This window comes from Tursiops truncatus, chromosome 5 (genome assembly GCF_011762595.2).
Source record: "Tursiops truncatus isolate mTurTru1 chromosome 5, mTurTru1.mat.Y, whole genome shotgun sequence".
In the NCBI taxonomy this organism is placed as follows: Eukaryota; Metazoa; Chordata; class Mammalia; order Artiodactyla; family Delphinidae; genus Tursiops; species Tursiops truncatus.
Window position 1 is genome coordinate 63,680,857 of NC_047038.1, and position 16,346 is coordinate 63,697,202.

Below are 16,346 nucleotides of genomic sequence, written 5' to 3' on the forward strand. Positions count from 1 at the left end.
GAGGAGCGGGAGTAGGCCTAAAAGCCCAGCACAGGGCTCGAATGCCATCGCCACCAAATTCATATGGCGTTCGCCGCGTGGGGAGACAACCAAAATAGGGCTTCCGAGGACCAGACTGGCGCCGCTGGCTTTCCCTGAGCCGATGGCTTCAGATACCCAAGGCCCACCGATTACAGTAACCAACCTCACCTCGCAGTAGATGCGGCAAAGAGAGAGCGTCTTTCGTCATCACGTTCTTATAGGCCGTAGGAGTACTGCGTATTGCGTCATAAGCGCGCGACGCTACTAGGCTAAAGCAGCCAATCGCGGAGCAGCGCAGGTTCCACAGGGTCAGGTGTGGCTCAGCTTGTCGGTCATAAATCGAGTGACGGTTTTTCCATCTTTTTTTCCCGGAAATTAGTGATCGCTCGGCCCTGCTAGAAAAAAAAGAGAGATGTCTCTACGCTGCGGGGGCGCGGTCCGCACCGTGGGCCCCCGGGTGAGCTGCGGGGCGAGCAGGGTGCGGGCGTGGGCGGGAGGGGGCTCCCATCCCTTTAGAACGCCCAATAATGCCAGCACTTACTGAGTGTTTACTTCGAGCCACGTACTGTTCTAAACATTTTTCTTGTGGTATCTAATTTAATTCTTCCGACACCCCAACGAGGTTAAGTCTCTGGTACTGGTTTGTTTGTAGGTCTCTCTGGCTGGCGCTGAGAGCTTTTTTTCTGCGTATCAGTGATTTGTACTCTATTTATTGGAGCGTTATAGGACCACTGCGGTGAGCACTCCAGATTACTGCTTTGTGTTGAGCTCTTGTGTACTAGACACCAGTTTGGGCAATTAGAACCCAAATCTATGCTCTAGACTCGAGTGGGAGACCTGGGCAAGTACAATAGCAATCGTGCAACATTAATAGGCACTGTATTTTTTTTTTTTAATTCTTGAAGGTTCTTTTGCTTAATAAGTACTGACTTGAATTTTATAGTGTTTTGGCTGTCTTGTCCGTGTGTGTTCAGATCTAGAAGCCAATGGCTTCTTATGGTCAAATACATATTGAGTGACTTCCTTCTTTAAACACAGAATGTAACCTAGAAAATTAAAACATTAGGTTTGGTTTCCCTTCTTCAAGTTCTGTGAAACTAGTTGAGCACTTCTACGTTTTAACACATATGCTTATCCAAAGTCCAAAGCAGAGAGATTTACTTCAAATTTCATTTAAACGTCCTTGACTCAAGTCAGGAATAGAAAATTCAAAGCTGTAGCGTCTTCTTCCTTATTGCAATTTAAACTTGAAAAACAGACTTTTAGTACCTAAATGGGTTACATGAAGAGTGTGGCATGTTAGCCAGTTCCAATGGTTTCCAAATCTATTCTAAATCCAGCAGGAAATGGTCAGCTCCCATTCTCCTTTAGGTTTGGTTTGTTCCCCTTGGGTCCTCCTTAATCTTAGATTCTCAGCTCCTACACAGAGCTTGTAAATAGTTTGACATAATTTCTGAATCAGTTCTCTGGGTTTTACCCTTCCTTTTAGGTATTAAAATAGGTTAAAACTAAGTTATTCCAAACCCCACTAAATACATGTCATAATGAACCCTTTGTTTAGGTATTTGGAAGATATTTATGCAGTCCAGTCAGAGAAGTAAGTTCCTTGCCAGATAAAAAAAAGAAATTTTTGCAGAATGGACCAGACCTTCAAGATTTTGTATCTGGTGATCTAGCAGACAAGAGCACCTGGGACGAATATAAAGGAGACTTAAAACGCCAGAAAGGAGAAAGGTAATTGAAATTTTGAGGTAATTTTAATGTCCCATTTCTTCATAGTGCATCATTTTCAGATATAACCAAGCCCTAGGGTATATTTTTAATCAGCTTGTTAAATTTAGCTAAACATCATTAGAAAGAAGTGATAACAAACATAGAATAGGTGAGATTGTTGGAATCTATTTCTTTTCTCTCTGCCCTGACAGTTTTTCTTTAACCTTCCTAGGACTTAGCCATCCTACACCACCATCTCCCATTTTCCACCCAGCAACAAATTTCTTCAGAGAGCAAAGATTATCACCTTGTTACTAGTCTATTACACTTCAATAAGTTTTTCATTGTTACTGGGTGTCGGTGATCTAACTTGTTGCTTCGCCTAGTCAATGTACATATGTTCTATGGATAGCATGCCTTAGTTTAAAAGAATTGTAAGGGAATTTAGTGCAGAGAGCAAATTGTATTGGGAGATACTTTACCTAGCAACTTATAGATCACAAGTGGGTGGAAGTCAAAGGGAACCTGAGGAAATGTAGTCTTCACTCCAAATTTTAGATTTTTTTCCACTTAATAACTATCAAAATCTAGAATGTAGAGCAGAAAGTCCACTTGTGGGGGTCTCTCCTTAATCTGAACAAATTTAGAACTTTTTGTCAGTATTATTTTTTAGGGAATGAGATGTTCAAAAGCTTCTTCATTTTTTTATTGGGTTGGTGTTACTCTGTGCCTTTGCAAAAGTAGACATGAGCACAGTGCCCTGCTAGACACAGTTATAGGTGTTTTCGAAAGTGGTTTGAGCAAATCTAGATTTCATTCTCTGTTATTACTCCTATGGCAGAAATTAAAAGAGTTAATCCAGGATTATGGGGGGAAAATTCCTAACTAGGAATTGTAATAGAGCAGAGTAACTTCAAAGCTGTGTGATTATTTGGGAACATACTTGTTAATGTATAGTTATATTTGGCTTTCCTCAGGTTAAGACTACCTCCATGGCTAAAGACAGAGATTCCCATGGGGAAAAATTACAATAAACTGAAAAATACGTTGCGGAATTTAAATCTTCATACAGTAAGTTATCAGAGGGTTAAATATCCCTCTTTACCAGAAGCCATAATTTTTCCATATATATGTAACTTAAAAATTAATAAAATACATATCAAAAATAGCAAGGAAAGTAAATAAAGATGTTTGGTGATACATTACTCTCAGTAATGGAAATACATTTAAAGATTATTTTCCCTGCAAAAGAAACAAAAAGTAATTGTATTTTTTAACCTTTCATTTAACAGTACAAACAAAAAAAATTTTTTTCTGCAGTTTCGGGAATGAGGGTTTTTGTGTGTTTTATATTACAAATTAAGTACATGCTTGTTGGAAAGGGTATATTAAATGTGAAGCATCCTATGTGCAATCTCAAATGTTTAACTGTTATACCACTTTAACTGTTCAACATATACTCTTGCAGGGCTTTTTATTTGCACATGTAAAATATATACATTCATATAGGTTTTTTTTGTTGTTTTTGTTTTTTTAAAATTTACTTATTTATTTTTGGCTGCTTTGGGTCTCCGTTTCTACGTGTGGACTTTCTCTACTTGCGGCGAGTGGGTGCTACTCTTCGTTGCGGTGCATGGGGTTCGGGGCTCTAGGCGCCCGGGCTCAGTGGTTGTGGCGCACGGGCTTAGTTGCTCCGCTGCATGTGGGATCTTCCCAGACCAGGGCTCGAACCCGTGTCCCCCGCATTGGCAGGCGGATTCTTAACCACTGCGCCACCAGGGAAGCCCCCTTCATATCGTTTTTAATTTAAAAATGGAATCCTAATATCTATATACTTCGACAGTTTTAACAGCATTTTTGAATAGTGAATTTCTTCATAAATATGCTGTGAAGAATGGATAGTGTAAACATGCCTGTTGACTAATTTGCTCAGTTGGTAAGTTTTTTCAACCTGACGGTACTCAGTTCCCTTTTACCCACAGGTGTGTGAGGAAGCTCGATGTCCCAATATTGGAGAGTGTTGGGGGGGCGGAGAACATGCCACTGCCACTGCCACAATCATGGTAAGCCCAGCCTCAAATTCTAAAGTCTAGAGACTGAAAGGAAATGTTTTATGTCTTTCTCCTACAAATATACATTATGAATCTCTGATCAGATTTCTTGTTACATATGAGTTTATGAGAAATGTGGGAAAAAACCCGACAGAATAATCCAGCCTGTGATGATCTCACCCTTCTCTGAATAAGTCTGTTATTGATTCTTCCATCTACCTGATGGTTAATCATGTGCTGCCTTGACATATCTCTTCTATTAATTTTTGGAAATGTTCTTCATGTTGGCTTAACTTGTTATTCATTTTGCCCCTTAAATAATAAGCATTTATTTTTCTCCCTTATGGGACTTTCAGTTGGCCTGTGTTCATCTGTTCTTGACTGGGCTAAGCTGGACTCCAGGAAGTAGGTTGGATTCAGGTCTGCTCTAGAGAGCTTTATTCATGGACCGGTGGCTCTCCAAGGCATATTCTTATCATGGAGGATGGAAGGAGCACAAGAGGGCAAGCCATCCATGCACATTTGAGGTTTCTGCTTCATCATGGCTGCTATCATTCTATTGGCCAAAATAAGCCACTCAAGCCAAGCATGAGTGGGAGTAGAGACATAACTTCCTCCCCAAGTAGGCGGGTCCTGCAAGTTACATGGCAGTGGGTGAGATGTATAATCTTAATATGATAGAGTAAGAAATGGGATTAACAGTGCAATCTACCATATTATTTATACAGAGGAGTTTGGAGATTGAAGTATTGGGTTAAATATAAATTATGTGCAACTGAAAGTTCATACTTGTCTGGGGAATGTCTGATAAACTGTTGAGTTATATCAGCAAGAGACTATTTAGACGAGGAGCTGGGGATTCTTATGAGATAGAGCTCCTTCTGGAATAATACAGAGCCAACCAGAGAGTTTATCTAAGTTATGCAATGTCAATTCTTGAAGGAAGGAGTGATTCTGAATACTCCATAATGGAAATCTCTGGTTTTATCCCTTGCCTTTCTTTTTCTTTAGTTTTACCATATATGTTTGTATTCCTTAACTGTATTGTTTAGCTTTGAATGTTTTAAATTTCTTAAAAACAGAATCAAAGTTTATACATTCATTGCAGTTTTATTCCCTTAACATTACATTCTCTAAGTCATCTGTTTATTTGATTTAAATTGTAACATCTCTATTCTAGTTGATGGGTGACACATGTACAAGAGGTTGTAGATTTTGTTCTGTTAAGACTGCAAGAAATCCACCTCCACTGGATGCCAATGAGCCCTACAATACTGCAAAGGCAATTGCAGAGTGGGGTCTGGATTATGTAGTCCTGACGTCTGTGGATCGAGATGGTTAGTGCATCGTCATTACCTCTTCCAGAAATTGGCTCTTATCAAGTTATGACATCATCTTAAGCAATGGACTCTTTTGTTTCTAGATATGCCTGATGGAGGAGCTGAGCACTTTGCAAAGACTGTGTCTTACTTAAAGGAAAGGTACTTACTTGTTTTTGCATTTGCTTGTGTAATTTAAGGACTTTTGATCCATGTAAATTCCGTTTATTTTAGGTCTTTACCTTAAAGCAGTGGTTATTAACCTTTTGTGGGGATTATAAACCTGTCTCATAATCTGCTGGAAATTATGTGGTCTTTTCTCCAGAAAAGTCGTATTCAAACATACAGATACATATTCGCAGAAATTTTAGGGATGTAGGGACACAAACTTATTCATGGACCTTTAGTCCATAGAGCCCCTCCTTCATATTTGAGTATCAGTCTAAACTTTGAGTAATTTTATGAGAAGTATAAAACTAATCTTCCTAGCACTGATTTAAATAAACCATCATCTAGAAGAAGTTAGGATGAGATAAACTCCCACATTGTTAAAATATGTAATCTTGATATAAATTTTATCACTATTGATATGCCCTGGGAATTTTACCCATAACTCACATTTTATTAACATGTAAATTCTATGTATTTAAAAAGCATTTAAAAAGGAGGTTTTTTTTTTTAATTAATTAATTTATTTTTGGCTGCATTGGGTCTTCATTGCTGCGCGGGCTTTCTCTAGTTGTGGCGAGCGGGGGCTACTCTTCATTGTGCTGCGTGGGCTTCTCATTGCGGTGGCTCCTCTTGTTGTGGAGCATGGGCTTTAGGTGCGCGGGCTTCAGTAGTTGTGGCTTGCGGACTCTAGAGCGCAGGCTCAGTAGTTGTGGTGCACAGGCTTAGTTGCTCCAAGGCATGTGGAATCTTCCTGGACCAGGGCTCGAACCCATGTCCCCTGCACTGGCAGGCGGATTCTTAACCACTGCACCACCAGGAAAGTCCTATGCTTATTTTCTACAGCTCAGTACTAGTCTAGCACCCTCAGTAAATATTTTTTCAGTGATTCCCCCAATATTTTCTATTTTATTTTTTTACAGTTCATTTAAAAAAAGTTTTGTTTGCCACCCACAAAATTGATCTGACAAACTACTAATGAGTCTCAACTTGCAGTTAAAAAAACCGTAGGTTACAAGATGTGTTCTTTGAACATCTCTTGTATCCATGGGAGGGTGTGTATGTGGTCCTTTCTACATCTGTTCTCGCATGAAACAGCTCCAAAAAAAACTTTGCAGTTGGGTTTGTGAAAAAGTTTTAGTTTCCCAGTCATTTCTACTACTTGTCAAAGGGAGCAGCTTTATGACCTAGTTCATATTTTAATGCTTGAATGCATAAATATAGCCAGAATATAAATAGGAAGATTAATGTTTAGCTTGTATTTCATTTAAGCAAAGCTCATGACTCAGCAACTCAGAAGATAGTTTTTAAAGGTCAGAGCACTTGTGAAGTATTTGTCTAGAGGATGCGAGGAGGGCACTATTCATGAATTTTAAAAGAATGCAGAATTAAAGGAATTAATATTTGCATTCACATAAGAGATATCCCAATTTATTTTCTAAAAAAATACAATGGTTATTTTATATTTAATGTTTTATATTTGAATTCCTTTAAACAATTTTTTAATACCTACTTAATAAAGTTTAAAATTCTATATAATCCCAAAATTTACCAAAATTTATTCTGATCATTATTTACATGCATATGTGTTTTAACCACAGTGTGCACATTATTTGATGTTATAGGTTTGTTTGGTTTTTTGGGGGGTTTTTTGTTTGTTTTTCATTTAACAGTTCATATATAAACATTTGTGTGTTCATGCTATTCTTGGCAAGGTTCTAAAGCTTACCGTGTTGAAACTGATACTGAATGAGTACTGGTGGCTCCTATTTTGAGCAACAGTTATGTCAGTTCTTTTCCTCAGTTTGACACTTATCTCTTTTTCACCCTAGGAATCCGAAAATCCTTGTGGAATGTCTCACCCCTGATTTCCGAGGAGATCTTAAAGCAATAGAAAAAGTTGCTCTGTCAGGATTAGATGTGTATGCACATAATGTAGAAACAGTTCCAGAATTACAAAGGTGATTTCATATACAGAGTAATGTTGGGAAGTTTGGAGGGTCAGAATCTGCTACATTTTCTCACTTGTTTCAGGGGAGAACTTTGTAATTCGCTTTTATAAAGTGAACTCGGTTTTTAAACAAAAACAACATATGTCTATTGCAGAAAAATAAAAAAATGTAGCCAACAAAAAGAATGTAAACATCACCCATAATATTTCCACCAAGTAGTATCAATTACTAACATCTAAGTGTAATATATATACTTATATATTTATACATGTGTGTATACATTTTGGTACACACACACATAATGAGCATCTTTTTTTTCTTTTTTTTTTTTTGTAAAGTATCATTGCAGGTACCAACGAGCTGTTTTTTTCAAAGAACAGTTTTCAAGAAGAAAAACTTACTCGAGCAATTGCTTTGATTGTAGTTCTAAAAAAAGTCTTTTAACCATCCACTTGGCAATAATATATGCAGTAAATGATGCTGAAGAAAAACCTAGTACACTCAGATGTATTTCAGATCTCTCTTAAAAAGTAGATACTATGCTGTCTTACTCTTCCTAATGATTTTAGTAGTTAGGAATAATTACAGATTGTTATTCTACATCAATAAGTAACTTCATATTTCAGAAAAATGAAAAATTTGGGGCAAGATTAATAATTCATTTTCATTATTTTAGTAAAGCATTTGATAGTGATTTTATTAGGTTCTACACATTATTCTGTGTTAAAGAAAGAAGTAGGATAAACAATAACCAGCATTTCCACTAAATCATAAATATATTAGGGAGCATGACTTGAATTCAGTGGAGAAATAACTTCCAAAAAGTAATTTCCTTATTATCAATTGTGTGTGTGTATGTGTGTGTGTTTTAATATTTATTTATTTATTTATCTTGGCTGTACCTGGTCTTAGTTGCTGCATGAGGGATCTTCATTGTGTCATGCATGTGGGATCTAGTTCCCCGACTGGGTATCAAACTTGGGCCCCCTGCATTGGGAGCATGGAGTCCTACCCACTGGACCACCAGAGAAGTCTCTGTGATTATTTTAAAATTTATTAATTTGTTTCCTCTCTTCCCTGTGAACTGGTCTCTGATTAAAAATAACAACCATAACAACAAATCAATTACACAGAATAAAGGTACATTAGAATTCAAATGAAGGCTGATTTAACATCACCAACTTTGTGTCCTTTGGGCCTTATCCATTTAAGCCATGTTGGTTTGGCCCCTGTTGAAGTCTAGCACACAGCCTGTTCCAACCCTGTCATATCTCATGATACCACCACCAGTGGGTGCCAGTTTCTCTGTTTTCATTTTAAAAACATTATCCAGGACTTCCTGGTGGTACAGTGGTTAAGAATCCACCTACCAATGCAGGGGACACGTGTTCAAGCCCTGGTCCCAGAAGATACGACATGGCTGCGGAGCAGCTAAGCCCGTGCGCCACAACTACTGAGCCTGTGCTCTAGAGCCCGTGCCCCGCAACAAGAGAAGCCACTGCAATGAGAAGCCAGTACACCGCAACAAAGAGTAGCCCCCACTCACCACAACTAGAGAAAGCCCACACGCAGCAACGAAGACCCAACACAGCCAAAAATTAAATTAATTAATTAATTTTTAAAAATAATAAAAAACATTATCCTTTGCAGTGAAAATTCCAGAATCATGTATTTTTTTACCTAAGAGATGTCAAGCTATATACTTACCAGCAGAGGGCAGCTTAGTCTTTAGAAATGAACATAAAAGTTTCATTCCTCTGAAATGGTTCAGGTTAAATGGTTTTTTCTTTGTTCAGTATCGAGATTTTCTTCCACTTTTTTCCCCTTCTCTCTTGACTACTCTTCTAATCACTTATTCTCAGCTTCGGAATCCTGGTTTCTCAATGAGTAATTCATAAAATGAATTATTTCATTCATTACTTCCATTCTCATTTTCTCTGCCCCAGGCTTGAAAGGCCTGAAAAGTCAACAGAGTTGGGGGCCTAGTGAAGCCTGATTTTCTTTCTTAAAGTAGCACTTAGAAATTTGTGCAAAAATGTTACCATTGAACCATATGATGTAGCATGATGTCCAGAATGTACTTTTCTGGTCTTTCACGTTGCTTGCATAATTATGTACTTAGTTGAGCTTGTGGTTATTCATGCTGACAACAGCTTTGCTGTTTTCAAGGAAGGTTCGTGATCCCCGGGCCAATTTTGACCAGTCTCTACGCATACTGAAACATGCCAAGAAAGTTCGACCTGATGTTATTTCTAAAACATCTATAATGTTGGGTTTAGGTGAGAATGACGAGCAAGTATATGCAATGATGAAAGGTAAATAAATTGAAAATGAAAACTCTTTTCCATTTAATTTGAGTAATAGCAGGAGTTCCACTTTGAAGGACCTGTTAATGCTTTCTCCATAGTCTCAGTGAAAGTGCCAGTGAGAACATATGTATAGTATGTGTTGTAAACAGCAGGAAAGGAAGTATGTTTTCTTAAAACTTTATGTAATGATGTACAGGATGCTCAGGATATGAAATTTGCATCCCATTTTATTTCTTACCCTTTCATCAACTGAAAACATGATTTTGTCCACTTATTCACTCATTAGACAGTTTTTGAGTCCAGCCAGGTACCAGGAGCTCTGTCAAGCACTGACAATCCAAAGATGACTAGGATGAATTCAGGCCTTTGAGGAAGTGCTTACTTATAGAATCGTTACACAACATGGTGTGCTTTGGACTTCGCTGAACCTTAGTCCATTAAATCCATTTGCTTTGTGATTCTTGCGCTTCTTAACTTTTAAAATATGAAAGCTTTTATTTTACCTGAAGATCCTTGGCCAACTTACAGTTATTTATTGGTTCAAAGAGTAATAAGTTCAAATAATAATTAAAAGCTGCTCTTTACAACAATGCATACAGTTAGCATTGTAGAAACATCTGCTTATGTAACGTGTGCTTTTTTTCCTGTAGTACTTCGTGAAGCAGATGTGGACTGTTTGACCTTAGGACAATATATGCAGCCAACAAAGCGCCACCTTAAGGTACAACTACCATAAATTGCCAAATGTTTAATGGTAATCTGAATTAAATCTTTATTTTCTTTAGGTAAAATTAAGAAGCTGCTGGCTTTTTAGTGTAGTGTTCCGTGTATATTTCTAAGTTCCAGTTTCCATTTTATTATCTGCATAAAGCAGCTACACTGGCATTTATTTGCTGCCCCCCAAGTTGTATAACTTAAGTGACCTACAGGAAAAAAATTTTTAAGTTGGAAAGTTGTGTTCATTCACACTTGGTGATCTTGTGATTTGTTTTAGAATTATATGAGAGCCAGAAGTGAAGTAAGAAAGAAAAGTAGGTCTCCCTATTTCTATATTGGACATTTATTCATTCATTCAAAAAACATTTCTTGAGTAGTGACCATGTGCCAGACACAGTGCCGAGCAGAAGATACAAGATGAGTAACACAGTCTTGTCCTCAGGAATCTTTTTTTTTTTCTGTCAGGAATCTTATAGAAATAGGTGTGACTAATTTTTGATTGTACCTGTTGGTCAATAAAGGAATGATACAGATATATAATCTCTACAAATAGTCTCATTTTCTTTCCCTTTTGGAATAGCTAATGTAATTCCAAATTGATATGTTTCCCCCTTCTCTAATTTCACTATAATTACGTTCTGACCGAGTAGCCAACAAGTAGATTTTTGTATAGAACCGAAATGATTTAGGAAAATTCAAGAATCTAGAATTAATTCTTTAAATCTAGGTTGAAGAATACATTACTCCTGAAAAGTTCAAATACTGGGAAAAAGTAGGAAATGAACTTGGATTTCATTATACTGCAAGTGGCCCTCTGGTGCGTTCTTCATATAAAGCAGGTAAGTTAGACTGCAGAGCATGGTTCTATTTAGTCTGTAATTTTCCACATTAAAATGATAATAGCTATGGTTGTCTTTTGTGGGGAAGAAAAAAAATTTTTTTTTCCTGAAATATCTTTAGGAACTTTGCTCCGTAAGGGTAAGTATCTATTTGACAACATTGCTGCTTGCATTAATATCTTTGTGTTTTTCCTCCCAGAAGCAACAGGAAAAAAAATCCATAAGGTTATTTTCCCTATGGAAATGTTTAGTGTAATTTTATTATCTACAGTGCAATTATTTATTTTAACTTATTAATTTATTTATTTACTTTTGGCTGCATTGGGTCTTTGTTGCTGCACACGGGCTTTCTCTAGTTGCGGCGAGCGGAGGCTACTCTTCCTTGCGGTGCATGGGCTTCTTACTGCTGTGGCTTCTCTTGTTGCGGAGCACAGGCTCTAGGTGCACAGGCTTCAGTAGTTGTGGCACACGGGCTCTAGAGCACAGACTCAGTAGTTGTGGTGCACGGGCTTAGTTGCTCCGCAGCATGTGGGATCTTCCCCGACCAGGGATTGAATCCTGTCCCCTGCATTGGCAGGCAGATTCTTAACCACTCTGCGCCACCAGGGAAGTCCTACAATGCAATTTTTTTACCTCTGTAATTTCGGCTCTTATTTTGATCAGTAGCTTGAGCTGACTTATAAAAATAAAAGCCAGTTTCTTTTTTTCTTTTTTTCTTTTTTTAATTTATTTATTCATTTTTGGCTGCGTTGGGTCTTCATCGCTGCACACGGGCTTTCTCTAGTTTTGGCGAGCGGAGGCTACTCTTCATTGCAGTGCACAGCCTTCTCATTACGGTGGCTTCTCTTGTAGCGGAGCACAGGCTCTAGGCGCACAGGCTTCAGTAGTTGTGGCACGTGGGCTCAGCAGTTGTGGCTCACGGGCTCTAGAGCACAGGCTTAGTAGCTGTGGAGCATGGGCTTAGTTGCTCCACAGCATGTGGGATCTTCCTGGACCGGGGATCAAACCCGTGTCCCCTGCATTGGCAGGCGGATTCTTAACCGCCGTGCCACCAGGGAAGTCCTAAAAGCCTTTTTCAAGAGATAAAGTCATGTGGTAATGGCCATTACAAGAATAAACAGCTAGTTGTTTTTTGGGTATGTCCAAACCATGTTATACTATTAATGATCTTTTAAATGACTTACATAGTGGAGTCTAAATCCTAGATGTGTTAAAATTAGGCATAAATTCTATTTGTAAAAATTAATGTTCCGATGTTAGTAATATTCAGTGTGTTCCTGTAAAGAAACTGAAGACATTTTAATGAACTAACAACAGCTTATCTTAGTTATAAAACCCAAGAATTTGATTCAACACTGACTGACAGGATGTGGGAATTTTGGAAACCAATAATGATAAGTGATTTATTCTTTAAGGAGCACTATTGGCAAGCTAAAAATATATATAAAGGATAGGACCAACATCAGCTTCCAGGGTGGTCAGAGTAGAATAATGTCATTTGAAAGGACTTTTTATTTTGTTGGTTTGGGTTTTTTTGTTTGTTTTTTGTTTTGTTTTGTTTGTTTTTGTTTTTGGTAAGGAAAATTTCTAACAATTATGAGGAAGTGAATTATAAACTTTTTAATTCCTTTAAAATTACCAGTAAAAGGTCAAAGTATTAGATTTAGATGATGGATTAGGATGTGATAATATGGTTCTACTCTTACCAGATTTAGATGAGGCATGGGGCAGCACGGATTATTCTCTCCATTACTTGGCAAGGTTATGAGTCTTAGGATTCTTGGTGATTGTGTACAGATACAATCATCACAATTCTACTCATGTATTAAGATGGCAGAGAAGTTCATCAGACTCCTCATAAAGTCGGGCCTGCAGTGCTGAACTCTGCCAATAAGCTTTGAGCCGTGCTATAACAGTGATAGACTAAATGGAACCCTAATGACTGGAAAAGTGAAAGGGCCCCCTCTAAGCAGCTAACTTAGTGCGTAGGCACGTCTTAGGGGGTGGAGAGAAAGCAAGCCCATTATAAATGAGAGCTCTTGCTTCCCTAGAGGGGAATAAGCTAAAGAGATGCCATCAAATGAATCTGCTCAACTGCAGCAAGGTCTGTTTTATAAACATCAGATCCGGGCTAATAATGTAGCAGAATCGCTCTCTGAAATGAATTGTGCCAACAGCAATACTTTGTCGGTGATGAGGAATAGATGGTGCACATGAAGTGGAATAAATGCACAGAAGCAGCCCACAGATACAATAGGGTCACCCTTTATAATATTTCTTTACTAGAAAGAGTAATGGTAAAAATTGTAGTGATAGAAAAAGTTTTTTAAGAATAATGACTAGGGACTTCCCTGGTGGCGCAGTGGTTAAGAATCCACCCGCTGGGCTTCCCTGGTGGTGCAGTGGTTAAGAATCTGCCTCCCAATGCAGGGGATGCGGGTTCAAGCCCTGGTCCAGGAAGATCCCACATGCTGCAGAGCAACTAAGCCCATGCATCACAACTACTGAGCCTGCACTCCAGAGCCCGCGAGCCACAATTCCTGAAGCCCGAGTGCCTAGAGCCCGTGCTCCACAACAAGAGAAGCCACCACAATGAGAAGCCGGTGCACCGCAATGAAGAGTACCCCCCACTCACTGCAACTAGAGAAAGCCTGCGCACAGCCACAAAGACCCAAAACAGCCAAAAATAAATAAATAAAATAAATAATTAAAAAAAAAAAGAATCCATCTGCCAATGCAGGGGACGCAGGTTTGAGCCCTGGTCTGGGAAGATCCCACATGCCGTGGAGCAACCAAGCCCGTGCGCCACACTACTGAGCCCGCATGCTGCGACTACTAAAGCCCACGCACCTAGAGCCCGTGCTTCACAACAAGAGAAGCCACCGCAGTGAGAAGCCCGCGCACCACAACGAAGAGTAGCCCCCGGTCACCACAACTAGAGAAAGTCCGCGTGCAGCAACAAAGACACAATACAGCCAAAAACGAACAATAAATAAATTTATGAAAAAAAAAGCTCTTTTAAAAGAAAAAGAATAATGACTAAGCATTATGGTTGAGGAAAGTACCAAAGATATATGTGGTTAGAAAATTATTGCCATTGAGATTTGAGAAGAGAAAAACACCAATAAATACAAAAGTCTTCTTTAAAGGGAAACACTGAAGTATAATTATTCTGAAGTTTACTTTAAATTGCTATTAATGTATTTTTATTTTTCCTAAATAGGTGAATTTTTCCTGAAAAGTCTGGTGGCTAAAAGAAAAACAAAAGCCCTCTAACACTTAACAAGACATTCAAGATCACAGGAATTTTAAAACTTTGACTCCAGTTGGTAACAGAAGTGATGGCAGAATGCCTAAACTTCAGTGGATATATCCCAGTCTTTTTGTTTTACGAAAGATATCAATAAGCTGTGCATATTTAATTATAATAATTCATTTGTCTTTTAGCATATCTTCTTTGTCCCAGTAAACAATTGCTTGTTATGATGTAATCATAAAACATCTTTGTAAGAGTTTACTGTTAATAGTGTAGTTTAAACAATACATTAAAAACTTGTAGAAAATCTTTTAAGCCTCTATACATCATTGTCACGTTTCATTTCTGAAAAATGACATACTGTGATGAAAGTCAAAATAGATTGAGATTGTATCTGTTTACTTATAAGTAGCATATGTCCTTTGCATAATAGCATAACATCGTTGGAATAATGTAGAAAGACTTAAGAGTTTCAGTGTTGACTCTTCACATTGATATGACTACTTTATACCTACAGAAGAGTTTTATGCTGATTGCTTATTTAGGACCTCTATTAAACCAAGACCATGATGTTGTCCAAGATGGGGAAATATAACCTAAAAATAAAATATTAACTCTCATTTTATAATAGTTTGCTACATCACATGCACTATCCATTTGTTCCTTTCATTCCTCTCACCACTCTGGTGAGGTGGCTGTGTTCTATCATAGTAATGACCTGAATGAGGAATTTCTTTCCTAAGTACTAGAACTCAAATTCATCTTTTGACTCTGAATCCTGTTTTTCTACTACATCTCACAAAGGAAGTACTTAGACGGCAATATTATAAAATACGTAATTTGGATAGCCAATTTTGTTTTGAAGTTTTAAATAAGTGAACTAATTTTTTTTTTATAAAATGCATAACTTTGAAAATTAGTTACATTTTAATTTAACTCAGGGAGCCATATATACTTTGACTCACTTTCCTTATAGATCCTAACAAATTTTGCTGTGTAAAATTAACCCCATCAACTTTCCATTTTAACATCTCCGGCAACTACCCTCCTTCAAAATCTATTATTTCACCGGAAAAATGGATTACTTTTCAGACTCTGATTTTGTAACATAATCTGATGTTTCCTAATTTTGCACAGTGTAGGCAGTTGGTAATGAAACATTTTAGCAGAAGAGTCATTTTGTCAAATGAAATGTTTGGTATCCCAATGTAAAATAATTAAAATGGCATTTTATTAGCACAAATGTATGTCAAGGTTTTAGATTTGTAACAACTACACATAAAAATAGTGAATGATAAGATGAAGCTATTTTGATACATATGTGAAATTGGGAGTCATGGATGACGTTTGCAGTCTTTGTCAGGCCTCAACAGTCTACTTACTCCTTTGTTTTATTTTGGTTATATAGTATTGAGAAAAATCCTGACTGATACAGCTAAATAATGATAAATTATTTTTAAAATTTAAAACATCTTGTAATCTCAGCATACTCTCCAGTTAAATTTAATCCAAAAACCTGAAAGATGATTAGCAGGAAATGTTTGTTTCAAAGTGGAATCACAAATAGTATCTTCTGAATTTGTTATTCATTCACTCATTAGAATATGTGAACAAATGCCTGGATCTTGCTGGACATTTGAGCGTAGAGAGTGGGTGCTGTAGAGGTGTAGTCCCTTGCATAAATGTACAAGAATGGACAGGCTTGAATTTTAAAAGGCCAAGGCAGAGCTTTGACCTTCGTAAACAATGATGCATTAAAAAGAAGTGTATTTAAATGCACAGACATGGCAGGTGGCCTATACAAAATTTCTTGATCGCGCAGCACAAGTTAATGCATCAGTGGTCTCCAATGTGTTAAAATCTGGCATGTGCCCATTTCAGTATGTCTGATCTTTTTCTTTCTGTAGCACCAATAGTATTTTTAAGAAAGTGAAAGTGACAAATACACATGGTTTTTAAGAAATCAATTAGTACAGGGGTCACTGTCCCCTTTCCAGCCAC

The 16,346-nt window shown here is 37.7% G+C and overlaps 2 protein-coding genes across 5 annotated transcripts in view; one reads left to right on the forward strand and one right to left on the reverse strand.

Annotated features, from left to right (window-relative positions):
• Window positions 1–332: 332 nt before the first annotated feature.
• Window positions 333–14,654, forward strand: LIAS (lipoic acid synthetase). Of its 3 annotated transcripts, XM_004332229.4 has the most exons (11): window positions 333–478; window positions 1,583–1,755; window positions 2,712–2,805; window positions 3,717–3,797; window positions 4,966–5,122; window positions 5,209–5,266; window positions 7,105–7,233; window positions 9,394–9,539; window positions 10,184–10,254; window positions 10,978–11,089; window positions 14,313–14,654. In XM_004332229.4, exons 1-11 carry the CDS (start codon window positions 434–436, stop codon window positions 14,363–14,365), a joined length of 1,119 nt encoding a protein of 372 aa, XP_004332277.3. In that variant the 5' UTR covers window positions 333–433; the 3' UTR covers window positions 14,366–14,654. The 3 variants fall into 3 exon arrangements, 2 of the variants coding, with proteins under 2 accessions (XP_004332277.3, XP_033712837.1); XR_002175012.3 differs by lacking the exons at window positions 10,978–11,089; window positions 14,313–14,654 and having other exon boundaries at window positions 9,398–9,539; XM_033856946.2 differs by lacking the exons at window positions 2,712–2,805; window positions 4,966–5,122; window positions 5,209–5,266.
• Window positions 372–16,346, reverse strand: part of UGDH (UDP-glucose 6-dehydrogenase) — a 61,315-nt gene continuing 45,340 nt past the window's right edge. Inside the window, exon 13 of one of the 2 annotated variants that reach the window (XR_012331962.1) lies at window positions 372–413. The gene's annotated coding sequence lies outside the window, so the exon portion shown is untranslated. Of the gene's footprint in view, window positions 417–16,346 lie in introns of both variants that reach the window. The other variant, XR_012331963.1, reaches the window with a different exon arrangement.